The 24,428-nt window shown below is 33.8% G+C and overlaps 1 protein-coding gene across 1 annotated transcript; it reads right to left on the reverse strand.

Moving 5' to 3' along the window:
• Positions 1 to 12,006: 12,006 nt before the first annotated feature.
• LOC130849662 (CTD nuclear envelope phosphatase 1-like) lies at positions 12,007 to 12,869 on the reverse strand. The gene has a single exon (XM_057728736.1). The coding sequence runs from the start codon at positions 12,867 to 12,869 to the stop codon at positions 12,135 to 12,137; it is 735 nt and encodes a 244-aa protein (XP_057584719.1). The 3' UTR covers positions 12,007 to 12,134.
• Between the last annotated feature and the right edge of the window lie 11,559 nt (positions 12,870 to 24,428).

Below are 24,428 nucleotides of genomic sequence, written 5' to 3' on the forward strand. Positions count from 1 at the left end.
CATATATTTACACATACATGTAATATGTACATGTGTAAATATATGTAAATATTATAAATATATAAATATTGCTTTTATGTATCAAATCTATATATGATCTGTAAAAATCTACATATTTGATTATCTAATATATATATTTGCCATGTTGCCTCATCTTTGTAACTATATGATTAGCAAATACATATACATATATATGCAACCAGGAAGAATATATATATTCAACTATTTTATAAAACTAATAGAAAATTAGTTAGAAAGAAAACTAATTCTTTCATTGTTCTTGTTGTATAGCTAAGATTTCAGTTTTATATTTTTCCTTCTTTGTTTATATTCACACTTCTCATTACAGAGTGCACAAAAAATGTCTTCTTCCTTTTGCCTTCAGAAGTTAAATTATTTACTTTCTTCCTTTCCTTCTAGCCTACCTCCCTCCATTCTTCCCTTTCTCCATCTTTTCCTCTCTTTCTTTCTCTGTTATTTTGAATATGTGAGCCAACAGTTTTCTCATTATTTTTTAAAGTTATTTACCAGCTACTCCATGCAAAGAAAGGCATTATATAACAAAAATGTAAAATGGGTTAGCTATCAGAATTATGAGCTGTTAAATAAGATCCTATTCCAAGTGTATGCAAAGAAAAGAGCCTAAGACCCAGATCAGAATGGAGTGAGTACGGGCAATAAAGAAAGTGTTTCAGTGCCCTCCATTTTACTCTTTGTTCCTGCTTTTATGATATAACTTGAAGACTTTCCAAATGAAAATTCAGTAGAAGTCTGGGAGATTGAAACATCCAGTTCACTTTTATTTTATTTCACTAGCTTAAAGGGAAAAAACACTGTACTGTTCTTTCCGTTGATGTGTGTAGGCTATTTTGGCATCTTTCAAGCCCCAGTAGGAAATCCTTTTTTCTTTTGTTGTTTGTTGCTAAAATCAGCTCCTGTTTGAAGCTGCCAGGTCTTACACTTCTCTTCAGCTGTTACAGTCCACCACTTGCCCAATTACCTATTACTTCTTGTATGCAGGAACAATCTTTATCTCACGCAACCTTGAATCATCCTATAAGCTATTGTCAAGACTTCATGGACATCCCTGTTCATTAAATAAGGGTGGCACTATTGTGATCAGTCACAATAGAAGGTGCAGCCCCAGTTTTTTGAAGACTTTCCTGAAACTGACACAGTCCATTAGAATGCTCATCTGTGATATTAACAGCATTAATTCTTTAATTCAAAACGTATAACCTATGATCCTTTAAGCATCTGAATCCTGACTATTTGGCTTAGGAAATAATGTCAAAAAAATGAGAAAATAATGCCCTTGGGGGATTAAAAATGAAAGCAAATACCTTTGTTATATTTTTACCATAGGCTCATTTCTGAACATTTTTTTCAGTTTACCAAGCTTGAAATAGCACCAAATTAGTAAGCATTTGCTAAGTCCTTTTTTTTTCCTGCTCCATGATCCTTTAAAATAATTATGATAAAATATGTGAATCCTCTCATCATGCATTTTGTTTCCAAGTTGTAGATATGCCTCCACCCTGATGTAATAATACCAAGAAACCCTATTTTATTATGAAAAACGTAGCCACCTTCCATTTCTAATGCTAATGCAGACCAGCCTATTGAAAATATTTCTTTTCCCATAAATGTTGTGGTGTTAAATTAACTTATATAAATATCAAAACAGGGAGTTCCCTTGTGGCCTAGTGGCTAGGATTCCAGGGTTTCACTGCCTTGGCCCGGGTTCAATCCCTGGTTGGGGAACTGGGATCCCTGAAGCCACACAGCCAAAAAAAAAAAAAAAATCAAAACAATAATAAGTCAGAATTACGTATACATATTCATTGTTAGGAACAATGGTTTCCTAAATGGATTTTTAAAAAATAAATACATCTTTATATATAAATCTAAGCAGACAAAACAAAGTATAAACTAAGAAAACTTCATATTAAAATCTTGAAAAATGTATTTCAAACCAAGTTTGTCTATGATAGGAGGGACATAGCTTGTCAAGGCCAATTCTTACCAATACATGGGGAGGAGATGAGTAAAGGGTGGGCATGAGGATGGGGAAGATTTTATCTTATATCAAGTTTCAAAAATAATTTTATTACAGTAATTAAGGTCTAGTCTTTAATAGGTCATAAAATCAATTGACTGGAAGGCAGCTTCAGAGGTATGTTGGTCCCTGCTGACATTTTCCTGAGGGTCAAATTTAAGAGTATTCTAGAGTAAAGAAGGACAAAATGATGCTAATGCAAATTGTATTCACAATAAAACTGCAAAGCCTATTTTGGCTAAGTCATCTTTAATGTTACAAAGAAGACTATAATTTCTTTCCGTCTCTCTCTCTTTCACTTCCTTAAATGTTAGCAATCTTCTGACACTGGATTTATTAAAATGATTATATATAAGACTTGAATGACATTTTAAAAAATAATTTTTATTATTGTTTGTCTACATGTTAAGTGTCCTGTTTGCAGCACATTTAATTTGTTTTACAATTAAATATTTCACTTTTATCTGTGCTTGATTGTAAGGAATATATAAAGAATAGAGTTCTTCAATATTTTATTGTGTTGCTAGTTACCCTTCCCACCCATATCATTTTTGAAACTATTAGTTGTTGTATAATAAATATATTTACTCTGAATGTATTACCTTACAGGCTTGACATGTACCTTCCTTAAATATGTTTCTTTACTGTAAGTTAATAATATATAAATTAGAATGTATATACATTTTTATTTATAATATTTATATAACTTTACATTATTGGGTTGATTGATTGATACTGGTGACATTTCAGAATGATCAAATGTTTGAGCATGAATTTATAGAAAGCATAAAACCTATATAGTACATTTATAAGTCAACCTTAAATAAATCTCACATTGTAAATAAATCAAGATGATGTGAATGATGTTTCAAGGCAGTTCAGTCCCCACCAACACTCTTTGTCACATTGTCATTTACAATCCTTATAGTACCTAAGTATACACATACTGTCCCATTTCCTCATTATTTATAAGGGAAATATTAATACAGATATTAAGGAATCAACATAAATCAATGAAGTGATTCTGAAGTGATATACCTTAATTCCTATGTTATAATATACATATTTAATATTTAGTAAGTACTTAGGTGATTAAAAATTGCCCACATAGTAATATTCAGAGCAATAAGAGAAGAAAATATAGGCAGATTTCACAAAATATATGATCTCTACTCTAAATTTAATTTTTAAATTATCAAAACATAGCCTGTATTATAAATATGTGTGAGCCTACATGTTTGTGTCTTTCATCTTTGAAAGAATATATTTTGCTTGTGGACATTAGAAATAGCTTATCTATAAAGGGAATTAGTAAATTATAAAATATAATCGGAACAAAATTTAGTATTTAATCCATTCCAAATTTACATTATATAGTTTAGAAAAAAGTATTTCTCTCAAATGTTTTTTTCAATACTAAAAAATAAATCAGCCCAGAAATAGTTAACAGAACCCATCTTGGAACACCTGAGTTCTTCAGTAAGATTGAAAGCACCGTGAAGCTGATGAGGGGATATTTGAAGTGCCAATCAAGGAACTGTTACCAAATGCTCCCACATGGTTGAAATCGTGCTGTCAGGAACATATTGGAAAGTTGTTCAGTCACTTGAGGTGACAGATACAGATTGTGACAAGCCTCATATTGGGACTCCAGCCCGAGGGGGTAACACAGAGTGAAATGAGGAATGCAGAATTAATGGAGAAAAATGTCACTTGTCAGTCTCCCTGCTCACAACTTACTTCACTTTGGACTACAGTTCACAGTATTATTTGGGGAAAGAAAACAGGCATATATGAGATTTTATCTTACATTTTATATTTAAATTCTTAAGACAGTGTTTATATTTAATAATTAGAGGATCAAGTAAGATTTTTTTCAGATCACTTAGTTGTAGTTTTTTTAACTTAGTGAAAGTCAGATTTACTCATTGTAAAATTAAACTGGGGAAACTTGAAAGGAGAAATTGTATCTTAAATTTGAACACATTTGACTATCTGAATATATTACTGCTTTGGCAATGATAAATTAATCTTTGTATCCACAAATTTCATTTTTCAATAAGACAATACATACTTAACTCTAGGGCTCTTTATTTCTCTTGAAGCACCTAACGTATATCACCCTGCAGGATTTGCAGTTGAAGAACTACTAAGTCAACTTGTAAGGTATTTAGAACCTTATTTAGAAAGTATCATCTGTATTCCTAGTGCACTCTTCTCCCACTCTAGTATAAATACAGTCTAAGGCTTTAAAGCATCATTTTTGTAGAGATGAAATTTAGGTGAAAATTATCATGAACATTGCTAAGTGACAGTTTTACAACAAAAGTCTCAATAATTAAAACTCAACTTTACCTCATACCAGTTAAAGGAGTTCAAATTTCTAGCCATTCTATTAAAAGTTTATTAGTATTGGCCCTGTGTGTGTAAATGGGAGAAGCACTCGTAATCTAGACATTATACACACACACACTCTCATAAACTGTTACCAAGAAACCAGCAATACTGATACATCTCATGTTGTATTCTACAAATGGAGAATATATCTTCTTTTAGATCCCCAAGGAAAAGTTGTCAAATGATAATAATAATTTAAAAAGTGAATTTTTTAGTGAATTTCTGAAATCATAAACTGTACTTGTACTATATTTTTAGTTCAATACATCTAGAAATTATTAATACAAAATAAATTAGTAATCCTCCATCATGTGAAAGTTTTTAAAGTCTTAAAATGTATTGGTTCAAGAAAGAAACAAAATAAATCAGAAGTTGAAACATATGAAATCTGACTAAAGAGATGTTCCTCAATGAAAAAAATCTATAACTTGAAATGTTCTTATTCAAAAACAAGAAGTTTAATTAATTAGCATTTGTCTCTGAATTTAAAATATGTTTTAAAAATTAATAAAATGGGAGCAAGTAATAGAAATAAAAATTAAAAGTTAAAAGCAAGTTTTTAAATTGTAAAAGTAAATTTAATCTATGTTGTAAATGATGTAATGAAAATAGTTATGTATTTTGGAAATTAAAAAGGGAAAGGAGGAAAAGAACAGACATGGAAAACATTTTAAAACATAGTATATACTTTGAAAACTATGCTAATTTGAAAATATGAAAAAAATGGATATCATTCTCATAAAAATTAAGAATTTTCATTAATTTTGAATCACAAAGCATGAAGAAATATTCGGTTTATAGCAATTTTTAAGAAATAGATAATTTTCCTTGTTCTGAAAATTTTGGATATTTTGAAAAGGCAGTTATTGAAAAAATAGTCTATCTTGCAGGTGACATGAAAATTGTTAAAATACTATAACAATAATAGCATTTGGTGAATTGTTATATGTTAGATATTAAAAATTAGTAACTGACTTTTATGCAGTTATAATTTAGAAAATATTTATAATAGAAGTAAAGAATCCAATTTAGATCACAATGTAAAACAACAAAAATATAAGATGCTGAGATAATTACAAATAGAAATATAATACCTATATGAAGAAAATAAACTGATTCAACTTATTTTTTGCCAAAAAATGGAGAGATTTTGCATATATTAATGCAAAACAAATATCCTTCAACTAAAATTTTTAGACTTTATAAACCAATTCCAAATATTATATGTGAGAATATGTGAGAATAATTGAAAATTTGGGAAAAAAACAAACTTTAGAAAAGAAATTTTTCCTATCCAGGTATTAATTATTATATACATTCCCATTTTTAAAAAATATTTGTTTCACCAGTGAAAAGTTAGATTAATGGTACCTAAAAAAAATAGGATGTAATGATTAAAATTAACATGTAAAACATAAATTTGTGCATAAAGACACTCATTAAATATTGGCTAGAGTACTGATTAGTTACCTTTTTAAGAAATCCAAATCAGATCTTAATTCTATACAAAAATATTTTAAAATTCAAAATGTTAACAATGATTTTTTCTTTATCATAATTTTTATACAGTTGTCCTATAGCAAGCATATATGAAAATAAAATTATATTATATGAAAGTAATTTTTTACTTTTTTAGTTACCTTATTAAAACAAGTTTTTTAATTTACTCTTCATAAATATCTACCTCATAAATTTATTACTTCCCTATGGATTATTCAGTTATATCAGCACAATACAGTCCCAAATAAAAATTAAATATCAACACACTCTTTGTAGTGTTGACAGTTATACAGCAGCTACAAAACATAAGGATCTATAATAATTTTCCTTGGATTATGGCATGTTTTGACTTTATATTCACTGATATTCTGTTAATGAGACATGTGACAAATGCTGATTTCTCTGCTACTTTTCATGTAGTATCTGTCATTAAAGTATTAACAATGATAATTTTTGACCTGGAGGAATAAGTATGTGATTTTTCTCAAGTTATTATGCAAGAATTTTTTTTCTTCTTTTCTTCCTCCCTTCCTCCTTTCCATCCTTCCTCCCTTCCTTTCTTCCTTCCTTCTTTCTTGCCAATAGGTAATGAATCGTCGTATTAAGGAAGTTTTTATGCTAGAATAAATAGATTACATGCTTTTAGAAGACAGTTCTACATTAGTTTATTGCCTTGCTGTAGTTTTTTTTTTTCCCATGCATTGCTTTATATACTTAATAATAGCAAACTGAGAACCACTATATGTTTATAGTTAGTGGCTGATGGAGAGACGCATGAAAGCTAAAGAGAGCTTAAAGAAAGCAAAATAATTCTGATCCTGTATTCCACAAAAAGTATGAGTATACTTATTTATTTATACTTTGGCTTGTGTTCTTCACTCCCCACCATAAGCCTCCTATCCCCATTTATAAATACATACATACATACATACATACATACATAAATACATAAGTACATAAATATATAAAAAGAGAGATCTTTTTTAGTATCATAGACTGTAAACTGGTAATTTTTCTTAAAAATCTGTTATTGCAGATTACTATGTTGGAGATAGGCATTTATTTCTCTAAGGCCTTGAATAATTTTATGTATCATCTTGTGTATATATGATCATGGAAACCACTAAAGCTGACTAACAGGAGCTAAAGTAAAGTTATTGTTGAAAATCAGAATGAGAAAATGTAATGAAAGGAAAAGGGGTGAAAATTTGATGAACACCTTTGCACCGAATCAACTCTAGAAGACAATAATAATCTGAAAGTTATTTTAAATGAATATTTTATGGAAAGAAGTCTTGTCAGCTAAGGATTAACCAAATGTGAGATATTCAGAATGGTCAGTAATGTAATAACTTATATTTTTAGTCTTCTAAATAAGACCAGATATAATCCAGTAGGACAAAGTGAATTGGTTGAATAAATCAATATTCAGATGAAGGCTTCTTAAATAAATTGTTTAGACTGATTGACTTGCTGATGGATTAATTTTACTTTAAGTCAAGATTGAGTGATGGACACAAAATTGATCAGTTCTACAGGCATAAATTTTCATTGGACTAGTGAAGTGTGCCTCAGTAAAAATAACAATGTTCTTCTATACACACTCCACATACATACACACATACAAATATCCATGTGTACAGATAAGAGAAGAATCTGTTAATCTTACTTTAATGAGACATAAAATTAGGAATCATGCAATTCTAAAATTTTCTTAGAACTAATTTTTTTACATGTTCAACAGATAGAAGCAATAGTATTCTTATAATGCATGTCTATTCTTACAAGGAAAATAGTGTGTTAAAAAGATAACAGCAAATTGACTACTCCAGGTGCAAAGTTGCAATTGGGAAAGAGAAATTTAAGAAAGGAGGGCTAGGGGAAATTTTCCCATTACAAAATGTGGTAAATTTTCCCAGATTAGGAAAAATAAATAGATGAATCTAGAAAATGAACAAGTTTAAAAAGCCATCTTGTCAGTAAATACACCTTCATTTGGAAATATCTGAAAAATTGACTTAAGGAACAGCAAAGACTGATAGGCACAAAACACCTTGCTGTTTCCAGGCTTTGTGCATTTACTAAAGTGCTGCCTATCTTTTCCATCTATTGAAATCTTATTATTTTTAAGTAAAATATTTTAAGGTCTTTTACAGTAATGTAATAACATATTTTTAGCCTTCTAAATAAGACTAGATATAATCCAATAGGACAAAGTGAATTGGTTGAATAAATCAATATTAAAATAGTCTTAGTAGACTTATGTTAAAGTTACCTGCTTTATGTAATCTATTTATTATGATTAAAATGTGAACAAAGGTCCTATTGATGGAATATTATTAGTTACTTCTGAGAAAGAAAAATCAAAAAACAAAAAAGAGCAGCCCCTGGCTTTGAGAAGCTGGCCTGACACTCATAGCTAAGCCATTTACTGTCCAATTAGACATAAACAATCACACACACTACCACCTTCAGATGAGCTTACTCTGAGACCATGATAAAATGATACAAAGCAAGGCCATTTCTTAACTTTTTTTAAGCATAAGAAAATAAGTTGACTATGCCACCAGCAAAATACCAAACACCCCTTCTCTTGTCAAAATAAATGTTTACTACTTCATTACCAATTATAGTTTATCCTGCTGCAATTTTGCACCCTAGAGATAAGATTTAAGATATCCAGTCATAGTTTTTTCTTATTCTCTAACATCATCCTATTTACAGCAAACTTCTACTTCTTTATACCCTCCCTGAAATCACCCAATGAAAACTCAAACCCCGTGTTAGTTTTTTTTGCTAACATCCTCTCATAAAGACACATCATGTTTCCCTATGGTACATATTTATGTGTTTTTGGTGGTCTTTGGCTATAAAACATTGACACTTAAATTGAAGTTACATATTCTGTAATTAAAAGTTTTCTTAAGTATTAGCTGAAATACAATAAAATTTAAGTCAATATTAATCAGCATTGATGCTTGCAATTGTGCATGGATTCATTTTTTTTCACTCACTGAACATCTTTTTAAAATAGAACACTTACCATGTTCTAGGATTTTAAGGAACTGTTGTGTTTATAACGATGAACAAATAGATGTATTGCCATCCTATTGTGGTTAATTCTAGCAGTGGAGATATAGGACTCTTTGTCACTTACTTCTCTGGCCATACCATAGATACTATTGGACAGTAAGTTCAAGACCTCCCCAGTCTCAATACTAAGAATAGTTTCAAGCCCCCAGAAACTATTAGTCTGGATTATTCCGTCTAGCGTCCTGACTTTTACATGTTTCACGTCCCATCAGGACATCGGGATTTACAATCCGTCAATGCTACCCAATTTTCAATCCATCATTAGCTTCATTGTGTCAATTCTACCTTTACACAGCTTGAATTCTGTTATATATCATTTTCATTTTGCATTCCATTCTCCTCTTTAATTTTATTGTACTCATTTAGTGGGGACCTGAATAAAACAGATAAAATAGTTCTATTCTCTCTGGCAGTAGCTAAGTGTAGCTGTAGAAAAAAATATAAAAAACAGACATGGATACAGTTTCCAGTTACATAATTGATCAATAACATTAAAACATTAAGTAGGCTCTTAATGTTTCTGTTCATCCTACAACATTCCATGGTTTATCACTCTCTCTTTTCTAGAATATTCATTTGTATCTTCTAATCTCCCCTCAAATCTCCAACACTATTTCCCTCATCCTTACTCTCAGTTGATGTCTTTGCTTCCTAATTCACTGATAGAATAGAATAAACAAGAAGACAAATTCCAAAAGTTACCATGACTACATCTGGACCCTACTTAGATCTGTGCCCACAGACTTTGAGTTGCCTGTTACTGTGGATGGACTACCTGGATTCCAGTCGAAGGTCAACCCTTGATTCATTCATTAGATGTCATCCTGCTTGGTCCTAAAGTGATTACTCTGGCAGTTCCCCATTTCATATCCTGCTTCATAGAGAAGTCTTCCCTCTCTATTACTAGATCAGTTCCTTCAACAATAAAGCACTCTTTCATATATCCAACCTTAAAAACAAAAGCAAACAAACAAAACATTTCCAGACCCCATTCCTATTCCAGCTGTCTCTTAATTTATCTACTGTAAGACTCTTTGACATACTCTTCTACACTGTATGTCTCCAATTCTGCAAACCTGCATTCTATTTTGAACACAGCCTAGTTAGGTTTTCTCCATGACATCTCTATTATATCTTCTCTTTTCAAAGTTATGATTATCCAGTGGATATTTCTTCATAGTAAACTTTCTTTACTGGGCATCCAGGCATCAAGTTAACCTCTTTTCTTCTAATTTCAATGACTGTTTATTCACTCATGACCAAACTCTAAGTGCTAGAACACCCTCTGTCTTAGTACTGAGAATTTTTCCTATTTTTATTCACTACCGTATGGTTCAACTCTCATGGCTTTAAGTTAATTATATACCCCTAATTACATATAATTTTTATCTCTAGACCATATCTTCCTCCAACATTATAGATTAACTCATCCCATTATTTGTAATACCGTGATTATGTAATACTTATCTGAAACTTGGTATAAGTAAATTCACAACATTAGCTCAAAAAATTGCATAGCCATGTAACCAACAAATGGGCTAGCCAAGTGAAAACATGTCTACAATAGTTGATAGAGGCAAAAATGATTAATATCGATATGGCCTTGGTATGAGTTGTAGCAGAAGAGATCCTATGTAGCCTCTTTTACTACCTGTCCAGTTTCACTCATTTTTTTGAGATTGTGGCTGCCAAGGATCCTGGCTCATCAGTAACAGATTAGACTCCATATGGAGCACAAGTGAATAGGTCTGTATAGTTCAAGGAATAAACTGCAACAGACCCTATTCATGTTCCACCCTATATCCCATAAGTTTATCTGTGTTTATCTGTAGTTGCAAAAGAAGTAAGTTTATAGCATTTGTCACTTTTCCCTTTCGAGAATCTGTGTCTCTCTTATTTTCTGTCAGAGACCATTTTACAGCGCCATGTTGACTTGCACAGCTGCCTTCAGATAAAATCTTTAAATATGGAGGCCTTCCCTCTACCAATAAAGGATGGAAGTCATTAGATTATATTCTAGCCTCCTCACTATTTAATGGAATGAATCTGAGATAGATCTCACACAGTTTCTCAGAGTTATAAATAGATTGTCTTGATTGACTGATTGTTGACATACATTTTTTTCTCTTCTTTTCTGTCTTACTTTGCCCATATTTCCCCTTTTGTTTTCTGTGATCTTTGTCCAAATAAACTACCTGCATCCAAATTCTTGACTCAGGTCCTGCTATGGAGGAAAACCTAAACTATGATAGGAGTTAATAAAAGACTGTTTGAAAAAAAAAAAGTGATACTTATCCAGTTATGTGAAGGACAGCAAGGAGTCTGCAAATTGAGGAATGGAGAGTAAGATATTCTAGATAAAGTAAATACTATATGGCAAATTAGAGAGCTGTAAAAAATAGTATCCCAGGGATGGATGGAAGACCAGTGTGGCTTTATTGTAGCGACAGGGGGAGAATGACAGATGATTTTAGAGAATTAGCCAGAGGCCATAGTAACTATTTTGAATTTTGAATTAAATTAAATAGGAAATCATTGCAGAATTATAAGCACAGGAAATAGACAAGAAAATAGAATTCTGCCTGCTTTGCTGCAATAGACCAGGACATGTTAGAACAGTGAGATATCCAAGGGTAGGAACTAGGGCATTAAAGAATCTAGAAGGATATAGAAAGCTATTTTTTTTTTTTTTTTGTACAAGAGTTTTTAAAAAAAAAAAAACAAATCACAACAAAGCTGGCTTGGCTTCTCTTTGAGCCTCCCGAATTACCGAATGTCTGTCTCTCACTCTGGCCGGTCCTGTCTCTCCACCAGACACTGTTGCGGCTCTCCTAGGCCTCCGCTTATGTCCCAGTCTGGGGTATCCAGGGAGTGCGAATGTGAAGTTAGGGTGAGGCTGCTTCAGAATCTGGCCCTTGTGTCCATCCAGAGTCCATACGGAGTGCAGGGCTCCCAGGGCAGAGAGGGGTGGGAGGGGCAGACCTGCCCAGGCAGTCCTCACCAGTGGACAGGGCATCAGACGGCATCCCAAGGGCTCACCCTCCCTTTCCCCCCCACCCCAACTCAGGTGGAGGGGGAGCAGCTGTCACCAGAGCCTATGTTGGTGAAGGTTTTGGCTCAGCACAGAACGAACATCAGCGGTGAACCTGAGGGCATCCAGCATCGGAAGCAGGTTGAGAAGGGCAGTATCGCTGGGGTCACTGAACCAGGATTTGATGGAGATGGCATTGTCTGGATGGCTCCTATAAGCCCCTGGGGAGTTATCCAGGATCACAATGCTGGAGAGGTCACTGTGGACCACAGAGAGGTCCTTGATGTAGCTGCCCAATTCCAAAGTGCAGTACTGTTTGTAGTATCTCCTCTTGAGAATGCTTCTGCTATTATCCAGTTTATCTGCCACAGCAGAGCCATAAATCTCCATGCTTGCTGTGAACACCACCAGCTCGTACCACTGGCTCACCACTTCCAAGAAGAAATCCACATGAGGCCTCTTATGTACAAAAAGTCGGACGGAATGTTTGTCTATTACCACCTTGAGAATGAAGTCAGGAGGCGTTCCAGGCCGGACTGTGGGCCTCAGGACCCCATCATGATGGGAGTGAATCAGTGTCTCATCCAGATCCAGCACCAGGATCTTCCTCTTCACCTGGCTTAGCCGATTCTGGGACACAGGAGATAAGGGAAGGATATCATATCGAACAGTTTGGTACTGAATTACCGTGCAGATCTGCCTCCGCAAAAGGTAAATGAAGAAGCTCCAGAGCTTGGCGGCAAAGGCCACGAACGTGCGCAGCCCTAGCAGACACTGCGTCCGCATCATCCCGATGACCCCGGCACCGCCGGCCCAGCTCCGCCAGCCCCCCGGGGGCAGCCCCCAGCCACCGGGAGGAGGAACAGGGGCCCCCAGTGGCAGGAGAGGCTGCAGAGAGGGGCACAGAGCGGGTGGCTCAGAAAGCCACCCATGACGAGGGGAAAGCCCAGCGGAACGGGGAGCTGGGGGACAGGTGTGGGCAGCCCGTGGGGGCGCACATGGGCGGGGAGTGGCACCAATGGCTTCGCGGAGGTTGCGGGCCGAGACAGGTCGGGCTATGAAGGGGTCCTCCGAGACCAGGAGGGAAGGGGATGTAGAATTGGGGAAGGGGGCTGTGGGGGAGGGGCTAGGGAGAAGGGAGGGAGGGAGAAGGAAGGGGGATGGGAAGGGGGAAGCGGAGGGTGGCCCGCTGCGCAGGCGCGCTAGGGGGCTGCCCGCGGGAAAGGGTAGAAAGCTATTTTAAGCTTGAGTTAATAGTATTTGCTCTTGGAGTAAATGCAGATGTTGAAGAAGAAAATAGTGTTCTAAAAGAGGAGAAGAAAAACAGACATTTCTCAGTATAAGGATAACAGAATAATTTATTGGTCTATTTCTGGGGAAGGAAATTTAAGAATACATTTAACATTAAAATACAGGTAGACTTTGACCCAGTAATTCTACTCAATAATTTTACCTATAAGTATCATACTTATAAATTTGTAAATTTATATATTTTTATTATGAGTATATACTGTATTTAAATCTCATAGATATAATATGTATTGTGTATATTTATATATACTTATAGAAATGCAAATATTATGTATACATATAAATACATTGCTTGCTAATTTATGCAATGATGCATATAAAGAATATTCACTGAGATTTTGAAGCACATAAGAAAAGAAACATTATGTTCAAACTCCTACAGATTATGGGACATTTATAAAATGATATATTATTCAGTCATTAATATGTACTGATATATAAGACTTACAAAGTGTATTACCTAGAAAAAGCAAGGGGCAGAAAGTTTATGTAGTTTGCTGCCATTCATATGATACTCTATATTGCCTTCACACATAAAGTACAAACCTGAATTTGTTTATTAATTAAACACTTACTGAGCTTCTCTTATTACAAGAAGAATTCTAGAATCAAGTAGTAGAGCAATGAAAAGGGTACCAGATTACAGTTTACTATCTTTTTATAAATATTAACTTTATAGGTGTTAAAAGCATTGAGTCTGGTTCCACCTCTCTTTTAACTTTAAAATGCATTTTAAGATTGTCAAGTCCACAGAATTTTGACTCCCATCATTATGGTTGTTACCTATAGGATTTTGGTAATTCCTCTGCCTTCACACTCAGATTTCCTTTAATTTGCATTTCCCATCAACCATGATAGTCAGCTCTTGTTGATATCCTTAGGCAATATTCACATGACACTTTTGGGCATGTTTTAATTTTGTTGTCAGAAAGTCTCCAAATAAAGCCATAGAGAAATGGTAGTTATTAAAAAACATCATTTTTTAACAAAGCACAATGATAACTTAAAGATATTGATAACATCAAGAGGGAAGTAAATATAAAAGTATTATTTCCCCCTAAATTGCTTAATAAAAGTTATTGGGTCTGAAGTTGTCCTCACAAACACTGAATATTCCGATAATATTTTCCTAGTACGTTACGCTAAAGTAGATGTTAACTATTCAATATAAATAGTCCTCTGTTTCATGCATATGGATTAAAGTATTGCCTAAGGGCAATAGAGTTGTGAATCTTAAAACATAAATAAAATTAAATGAGGACAGATGGGAAAAAAATAAACTTTTCAAGAAATTCTTGTGTGCATTTTTTAATGCAAGCTTGCACAAGCTAGATTTCAAAAATATATTTTGTAATTGTGGTTTATTTAGTATTTAAATTGAAATGAAACATTTGAATATCATTGAAACTAAAATAGTTCTTATGTTTATAAGTATCTATAATATTTTAGAATCTTGAAAGTTTTCAGTTATGTAGACTTTAGGAATCGTATATCCATATAGTTTCCTCCTCACCACACTAATAAAGAAATTTGAGTTACTATAGAACAATCAAATATTTTCATTGAGGTAGAGGTTGTTTCACCCTTTAATATTAAAGTTGATATTTTTTCTTTGTCTCTAATTTTTTCTTATTCCCATAACTGTCATGAACAGTCTCATCATAAAATTATTTAATTTATTTACATAAAGTCCTCTTCTTAGAAGCAATATCAAACTGCAAATTATTAGTGGATAGGAAAAATATTTAAGAATAAATGAAATGCTATTTTTCACAACAATTTTAAAAAGAAACTGCATCCAACGAGAATTTAGGGAAACAGGCATATTTTCTACATTGTAGCTGGGTGTATGAATTACTAAAGTATTTTGGAAAATAAGGTAGAAATTTCTATAGAAGTTGAAAATACACGAAACCTTGCAAATAATCTCTCCTGTGGCAATAATTTCTATAGAAATAAAAGCATTAAGAAACAGAAATATAAGGACAATTATAAGGACAATCTGCAGCACAGATTGAGGTAGCATGAAATTATGAACAACTTAAATATCAATATAGGAATGGTTAAATAATGTCTATTCATGCTTCAGTACATGTTCATCAATTAAAAAGAGTGAGTCAGATCCATATCTTTTGGTCTTAAAAGAATGTAAAATTTTAAGTGATGGTAGTGTGGAAGATATGTATAAGTGACTACATTGTTGTGGGAATAAACACTAATAATACACTATTTCAGTGATTCAGAGTCATGGTTTTTTTGTGTTTTTTTTTTTTTAGCATCATAAGCATGCATTTTATAATGTGATAAGAAAACAATTAAATTTAATTTTTAAGTGTTCTTTTTCTAGTGTTAAAGAAAACTTTTACAGTCAGTATCTTCTTAAATGCATTGACATATGGCAATAGTAACTAACATTCATTGAACACTTACGTGCATAATTCCACATATATAATTTCACATGTGCAACATCCTTGCAAAGGCAAATATAGTTTCAACTTAAAGAAAAGCACACAACATAAGAGTTGTGAGTTTAAATTTTATTCAGGGTCTTACTGAGTACCAGTAAGACAGCCCAGAAGACAGCTCTGAGGAACTGTTCCAAAGCAGTAGGAAAGGAGCCAGTTTATATCTGATTTTTTTGGGTGGGAAATATGTGTAGTCAAGCATACATTTTGGTAAAAGATTACTGCTAATCACAAAGAACAAATATTTCAAGTTAATAATTTTAGTGCTTTTCTATGTATGGGAAGATACAAGAATCTGAGGTCTTTGAAATTCTTTCTGAGATAGGCATCTGACAACTATCTAGGGGCCCTTTTATCCAAAGCATAGAGTGCCTCATCTTGTTTTGTTTTGTTTTGTTTTGTTTTGTTTTGTTTTGTTTTGTTTTGTTTTGTTTTGTTTTCTTCCTGAATTCCTCTCAGGGCACTGTTGGTGGCTGGGGTGACTGTAGTGGGTTGTGGCTTAACTCTTGCATAACTGGATTATGAGCTCTATGCTCTGTTCTTCTTTGCTTGCAATAGAGACAAAAGCAGATCAGTGATTTCCAGAGATTTTGGGTGGAGAACATGAGGGATATTTTGAGGGTGACAGAGCTGTTTTATATCTTGATTGTGGTGGTGATTATCACCCATATGTATTTTTCAAGACAAATAACACTACATTAAAGGGGGTGACATTTATTGTCTGTAAATATATCTTAATTTAAAAATGCAAAAATCTCAAGTGTTAGGTAGAAGGTCAAGTGACATATCTGCCCTCTCAAGAATGACTATAATATTCATTTAAAAATAAGTTTATGATGTGGGGAGGAAAAATAACTTTTCTACTGTTCTACATTCTTTACTGAGACACCTCTGTTATAAAAAGATAGATTAAAAGGAGAAAAACAAACAAAAGTTTAATAAGTAACACGTATACCTCCTGTAAATATGGGCGATATCCAGGAAAACTGAGTAACTTCTGGAAAGGGTCCAAACCACCACTCTAAATAACATCTTCATCTAAAGACAAAGGATGTTGGAAGCAGGGGTGGCTAGTTATGGGAGGTTATCAGGAAAGCATAGTAAACAAGGTTAAGGTTGTTATACAGATTTAAGTCTTGGCCTTCTCTGGCAAGAGTTTCCAGAGACTTAGAGTCATCCTTCTCTTTCTGGCATAGAGAGACAACTTTACAGATGGAGATTTCTTTTATCATTATAAATATGTCTCACAAGAGGGTAACTTCTACGCACTTTTCACAGTTTCTCCTGTGTCTGCTGCTTCTTAAAAATAAACAGCCTAAGATAATAAATATGCCAAAGAGGCATTTTTTTTCCAGTGGTATATTTTGCTCCCCTTCAATAATGTGTTTGCATACGATTTGAAGTTTCTATAAATATAAAAAATGTGTGGATCTACATATAGCTCTTAATAATGGGCAGCAGGAGGTGAAGAATGGAGATGGTATAGTGGGAACTGATAAACCTGTGTGTATGTGTGAGAGAAGAGGGGGGAGATGTGTGTTTATGCACTCTTTTCATTGAATGCTTATTAAACATTTGTAATCTTTGGTGATACCTTTAATATCCCAGCAGAATTGTCATCTCAGTGATGACTGAGATTTTTGTCTTCTCTGTTCACTGTGAATCTCTAGCTCATAGAATGGTACCTGGTTCATAGTATATGCTTAATTAATCTTTTAAAAATAGAATGATGCATTAATTAACATAAAATTTTAAGACTCCAGTTCATGCGCGATGTGATATACTCTCTTTTGTAGAGATTTTACCTCTAACAGGTAACACTTATGTCTGGTTTTTCCTAGCTAAATAGAATTGAAAGCGTAATACAGGCTGATTATGAGTATTAAGGGTTAGGAAGGAGAATTTATTGTCCATATTGTCTAACAGATGTGACTTTTAGCCCCGGCTCACCACTTACTAGATAAGTGCCTCTAGGAATATCATCGAAGTACTTTCAGTCTCATTTTTCTTGCACGTAGGTTCATCTAAGAGTAAATATTTGGCAACTGCAAACATAATTTTACAATTTACCTTATTTTCATTTTATCAGAGTAGGGGTAAGTTTTAGTACCTCATATTTTAATTATATGGGAAAATGTGGATAGTGTGTATTTTAGAGATGATTTGTATATAATTCCCCATGAAAGCTGAGGAAAATATATAAATTTTAAGATTATATCCAGTTTTATTATTCTCTGATTTTTTTCTTCCTACTTGCTTTTCTTCCTTTGTTCTTTCTTTCTTTCTCTCCATTCAGCTGTGTTCCAAGTATAATGTAATTACCGGACATATCTTATTGAACACATTAAACAGAGTCCCCACTCCTGTGGACTTTAAGATCAAGTAGATTTACTCAGTTATCCATTCAACAAGTATTGATCGAATGCCTACTTTGTGCTAGACGTCATGAGAGGTGTTAGAAGCCTGCTTGCTATAAACAAGAATGAAAGAAGCACCTCGGCCCTTTCCAGGTTTACACTTGTGTGTGGCAGGGAATAGAGCACATTGAGAAAATAATGAAACACACCCATGTATATTTCCAAACTATGATGAACATTAAGAAAGGAAAATAAGGGAGCTATGAGATAATTTAGTTGAAGGGAATTTAGATTGTCTTAGTATGTATGTATGACTACTTTCATTTCCTAACACTGAGATAAAAATATATTTTATATGTTCCTTTGGTGCAAAGAAAGGGCCCATTTAATTTTCATCCTAAAACTGTCTAGCATAGAGTAACTGTGGGCACATTAGAGCAGTTAACAAATGACCTGAAGATGATAAGGATATTACATATCAACAGGATCCATCATGCCTTTCATTATTGTGTCTATAATATCATTTAAATTTCCCAAGAGGGTCAGATTTATTATGAGGCAGATATATTATTACATTTTTTATTATCATGGTGTTTTGTGAGGCTAAAAAAATATACACACGCGTTTTTGGAAAGTGACAGAAGCAAACAATCAAAAATCATCTTGATAATTAAAATCATACCATGTTCTAGATCACTAGATGACATTTTCTTACTTAGGTCACTAAAAATAACTGAAGTTAAGTACTCTTTTTCTATTTCAAGTAATTAAGTCTTGTTTTTAATCTGTCTATTGTTAAAGAAAATCAGAATCAGGCAGTAGTTAAGCAGTAAAAACAAATTTTATTCAAGAACTATGGCAATAGGGGAAAAGGGACCTCAGTATAGAACTGAGCTCAGTTCTGAATACAATACAATAAAAACAAGTGGGGATTTATCCCAGAAAAATGTTTGAAGAGAGGCATCCATGGATAGAAAATTATGAAATGGAGACATTAGGGGTAGGGGAAATCCTTGCTTAACTGACCTAATAGGATTCTAGCTGAAGACAGGCAAGGGTGGTTAGATATCACCTGGAGGATGAGAAATTTGATAGATATTTTGGATGAGCAGATATCAAGGGTGGATAATTCTCTCTAAGCTGATTTAGCAGGATTCTTGCTAAAACTGGGCCAAGTAGGCTGAGTTAGGAAAACTCAATTTTCCTGAGTAGGGGAAAACCCAGTTCTTTCCTCCTGTGTCTCTTTATAACTGTCACTCTCCTACCATACTCACTCAGAATACTTCATTTCTGACACTTCTGGTCATGAAACATGTGGAGTGCTTTCCCCACAAGCAATTCTCTGCAACACCAGCTGAGTGTCCTACGATTTAACTCAATTCTGACTCTTATCTATCTGGAGGCAGTGTCAGATCCCACAGATTAAGGGCACAGTCCCACAAGACAACTCCCACCCCACTCCAGATGCCGGTTGCAAGTAATAGGTCCCCAGGTTACCTTCAACTGCTACAAATCGGGGTTTCCGATACCCCACTCCTTGGGTTTGATTAATTTGCTAGAGCAACTCAAAGAACTCAGGGAAACACTTATTTTTACCAGTTTATTAAAGAATACAGAATAGCCAGATGAAGAGATACATAGGGTAATGTCTGAGAGGGTCCCGAGCACAGGAGCTTCTCTCCCTGTGGAGTTAGGGTGAATCACCCTCTCCATGTTGATATGTTTGAAAACCTGGAATTTCTCTGAATCCCATATTATTGGGATTTTTATGTTGGCTTCATCACATAAGCATGATTGATCATAAACTCCATTTTCAGACCTTCTCCCTTCTTAAGAGAATGGGAAGTGAGACAGAAAATTCCAAGATTCTAATCATGGCTTGTATTTTCCAGTAACAAGCCCTCACATAGGACCCATTGAGGAGCCCATCCAAAGTTGCCTCATTAGAACAAAATATACTGCTATCACCCAGGAAATTACAAGGATTTCAGGAGCTCCGTGCCAGAAACCAGGGACAGATATATATAAATATATATATATATTTTTTTTATTATTATCTCACGGGACCAAACAAGGACAGACTCTGAAGCCAATGTTGAATAGTTCTTAGAGGATCCTGACTAAAATTTAGTTAAGGAGAGTATTTTTGTCACTATATGTCATTTCTGGATTGATAGCAATGGTTGCTAAAGTGCTTCCTAGAATAGGCATGGAAAACATCACAAATTACACAAAGAAAAGTTACACGTGGTCACATATTCCTTTAATTTTTACTCAGTATTAAGTTTTCAGAATAGGACTAAAGAGATGCAATATTGTTTCTAGATCTCCTTACCACTTCTTGAGCAAGGCGTTGTCAGTGGGAGAGGTGTTATAGAAAGAATACAGATTGGCAAAGTTTTCAGAAACTAGGTCTACATGGGAATGTTTGAAATAATTAAAATGTTAATTATACCAAACAAGACATTTTCACTAGTTCATAGTAGAATCTTATTAACTATTTCTGGATTTAGTGTTAGAGGAAAAATGAATTACTAATATTCTATGCGAACCCCAAATAACTACCTTATAGGAAATGAAAAAGTCAAGAATATAAAGTGCCTTTCTTTAATCACCACAACCATTCTGTAAAGTAGGTGATGATGTCCCCTTTTATACAAGACAAATAGATTTCATTCAAAGCAGTAAGAGTTTTCTTCCAACTTTGTTTTCTTAAATACCTTAAATGTTGTTTCTAACCTGGTTACCATGGCCTACATATGTAAATATTAGCTACTTTGGTTTCTTTAAGAAAAAAAATTGAGTCAAGCTCCTGAAGATTTGTTTTGTTCTATATTACATGCATTGTCTTAACTAAGCCTTTAAAATATTTAAATGTGATTTTTACTCCTGTAAATACAACTTAAACAAAGTCCTTGATATTAAATAATAGTCTTATCTCATTGTACATGCAGCACATTTTCTCTAAGTATTCTCTTCCACTGATTTTAAATTTCTAACTTTATAGCAGATCTCAAAGAATCCAGAGGGAAAGATAAAGTAAAAACATTATCAATGACATTATTGCAGATAGTGGGTATAGTTGCAAATGATCTATACGTCTCTTTTTTTTAAATAATTAATTTATTTATTAATTTATTTATTTTATTGGCTGTGTTGGGTCTTTCTTGCTGTGTGAGGGCTTTTAGTTACGGTAAGTGGAGGCTACTCTTCATTGTGGTGCACGGGCTCCTCATTGCCGTAGCTTCTCATTGCGGAGCACGGGCTCTAGGCATGTGGGCTTCAGTAGTTGCAGCACATGGGCTCAATAGTTGTGGCTCACTGGCTCTAAAGCACAGGCTCAGTAGTTGTGGTGCACGGGCTTAGTTGCTCCGCGGCATGTGGGATCTTCCTGGAGCAGGGATCGAACCTGTGTCCCCTGCATTGGCAGGCAGATTCTCAACCACTGTGCCACCTAGGAAGCCCTGATCTATACTTCTCTTAAAACTAAATTCCAACTAATGAAAAAGGAGATCATTTCTTTTATTCTAATAATATAGTGTACTTCCTGATGAATCTACAGTCCCACAGTATAAATTTAATATCATATGGTACCAATTTCAGATGGTACTGGTTTACAATAGAAAAAAAATTTTGTGTGTATGTTGTGTTTGTTTAGCTGAGAGGCATTGTTTCCGAACTGTTATTCAAAGGAAAAATTTATAATCTCACAGATGTGAATAATTTATCAAATATTGTGTTTAGTAGCCTGGTTGCATATTAAAACAACAGAAATGTATATTCTATAAATTGTCCTGATACCTCAAAAGTACAATTTATTCAATGAAATGGAGAATAAGACACTGTTGTCTTGGAAAAGAGCTTCATAGTACAGCCATCTTGAAATCTTGTTACAGGATTAATTAGAAATAATGAGCTTTGTGTGGAAACTTTTTTATTGCATCTCAAATGGTTTGTAAATAATAGAAATCTGAAGAGCTAATAAGAAATGACAAATGTATTATATTATATAAAGAAACACTAAAGAACAGCTTTTCCCCCCAATTATGTTCCAGCACTGAAAGGAAAAAGGAGCTATTGTCACAAATTCTCTTTCAATTACAGTAATATAAAACACTCCATTTTAGCTAGTTAATTGCTGTCATGTCCTAGTGTAAAGAGAAATTGTTTAACATAAACCAATGTGGTCTTTCCACAAAATAACAACAGAAATACTTGCTGAAATACCAGGCCACCTGTTATTAACTCACTCTTACAAGTGTGATTCTTAAAGACAAAGAAGTAATTTCACAAGCATATCAATGCCAAGAGGTCATGTTTTGAAGGTTCAAATTATAGGAGATGATTGTTAAAATAATCAAGGGTGAAGGAAATTGGTGGTTTATTTTTATGAAAGGAAATTTTCAAAGATAGATACATGCTCTTTTTGCTTATAGAAAATGAAAGCAATCTCTTTCACCCACGTTCTACAGTAGTCAAGTGATTAAACCTATAGGTTCATGAAAATTTCCTTCTCCCTAAACCAATCTCTGCTTTCCATGTGCCAATTTTCTGTCACAAAGATGATTCAGGAAAGCTGAGTGTAAAACACAATTTGAAATAGAAATCTTTTTTTTATTTATCCATCACAATCATAATAACAGACATATCACAGGATAGAGGGAAAAGATGGTTGAGATAGCAACTCCTCAAATATATGCTTGACCACAAACATCTTTAGAATTTTAAGAGGAAAACAAAAAGTTAAACTCTCAAAAATAACTTGGGAATGCTGGTTTAATTAAGCTAAGAAAATTTTTTTTCAGGAGCTCTCAGATGTGTTGATATGCAAGATTATTATAAAATTCCAGAAGTATAGTGGACAGTATTTTCTAATCTTATGATATTTTGATTTAAGCAGATGATAGAAATGTAAAAACAGGCAAACAAATAAAATGCTTCTTATATTTACCCAAATAATATTCTATTTTTATCATTATTTGATCCATCCTTAAAGTTCTTGAAAACATATTCAAGTGGAATATATAGCCACATCATCCTGGAATGTTCATTTATTCCCTCTTTAATTCCACATACAATACATACCTGTAGATCATGGATAATATTGAAATCCAGTGCAGATTTATTCACCCTGATTATAGCAGTACATAAGAAACATGTGCTCTTTAACTTTAGGAAGCAAACATTGTAGTGGGGAGAAATAAATATTAAACAAGGAAATGGTATATAAATGAGATAATCTCAGATTATAAAAGAAGTGCAAAGACGATTGCTACATGGAAAGTGAAGGTGGGTGGGGAGAGGGTTTCTGCTGAATGCATTGTTTGAGAAAGACCTCTCTGAGAAGCCAAGAGTGAGAAATATCTTGGTCTGAGAGCTCAGTGTGCATATTTGTGAGATTGGAAGTTTGCATCCACTGACATGTGTAAGTATCATGTTTTTGCAATGCCAACATCTAGTCCATTTGGCAGAATTTGGCTACTAGTAGAAACAAGATAAACTCTGTGTGTGTGTGTGTGTGTGTGTGTGTGTGTGTGTGTGTGTAACTCAGCCAGGGGAATACAAACTGCTAGTTGTTTGTACCCTATGATTCTATTTGAACTAACTCTGTTAAGATGTCCAAGTTTCCTTTTTGTGGAATTCACCTTTTCTTTTTAATCAGTTAAGTGCCTATTCATTTCAAACTCACACATATGTAAAAACTGGTGAACATGTAAGTTATATTCCTCTGGCCTTAAAATCAGTCAGTAGGGTTGATTTGGCCCACCTTATTTAATTCATGCAAACTGAGGTTTCTCCTAAAAAACAGTCTCCCACATGGAAATACATTGTAGATGTTTTTGAAAAATGCAGGTTGTATGTTGTTATTCAGGAACTAATTTATCAGACTTTCTGAGGATGGAACATGAAGAACTCACTTGTTAAGAGGCTCCCCTAAAGGTATTTATTCATGCTAAATTTGAGAACCTTTGTCCTAAGTGCCCTGTGTCTGCTGGTCTATTTACTGCCACAGGTGAATGGTGACTTTAAGTAATAATAAACGGTCATCTGGTTACCCTTTCTGCTAAACATGATTAACTGAAAGTAAAATCTAAAGCACTTATGTCCTTGTTATGATTTTACTTTTAGTTTTTATTTATTAATAAACTTTATTAAAATAATTATGCCAATTGAATAATGATAACTGCTATGGTCTGAATGTTTATGTCCCTCTA

Source organism: Hippopotamus amphibius, chromosome 3 (genome assembly GCF_030028045.1).
Source record: "Hippopotamus amphibius kiboko isolate mHipAmp2 chromosome 3, mHipAmp2.hap2, whole genome shotgun sequence".
In the NCBI taxonomy this organism is placed as follows: Eukaryota; Metazoa; Chordata; class Mammalia; order Artiodactyla; family Hippopotamidae; genus Hippopotamus; species Hippopotamus amphibius.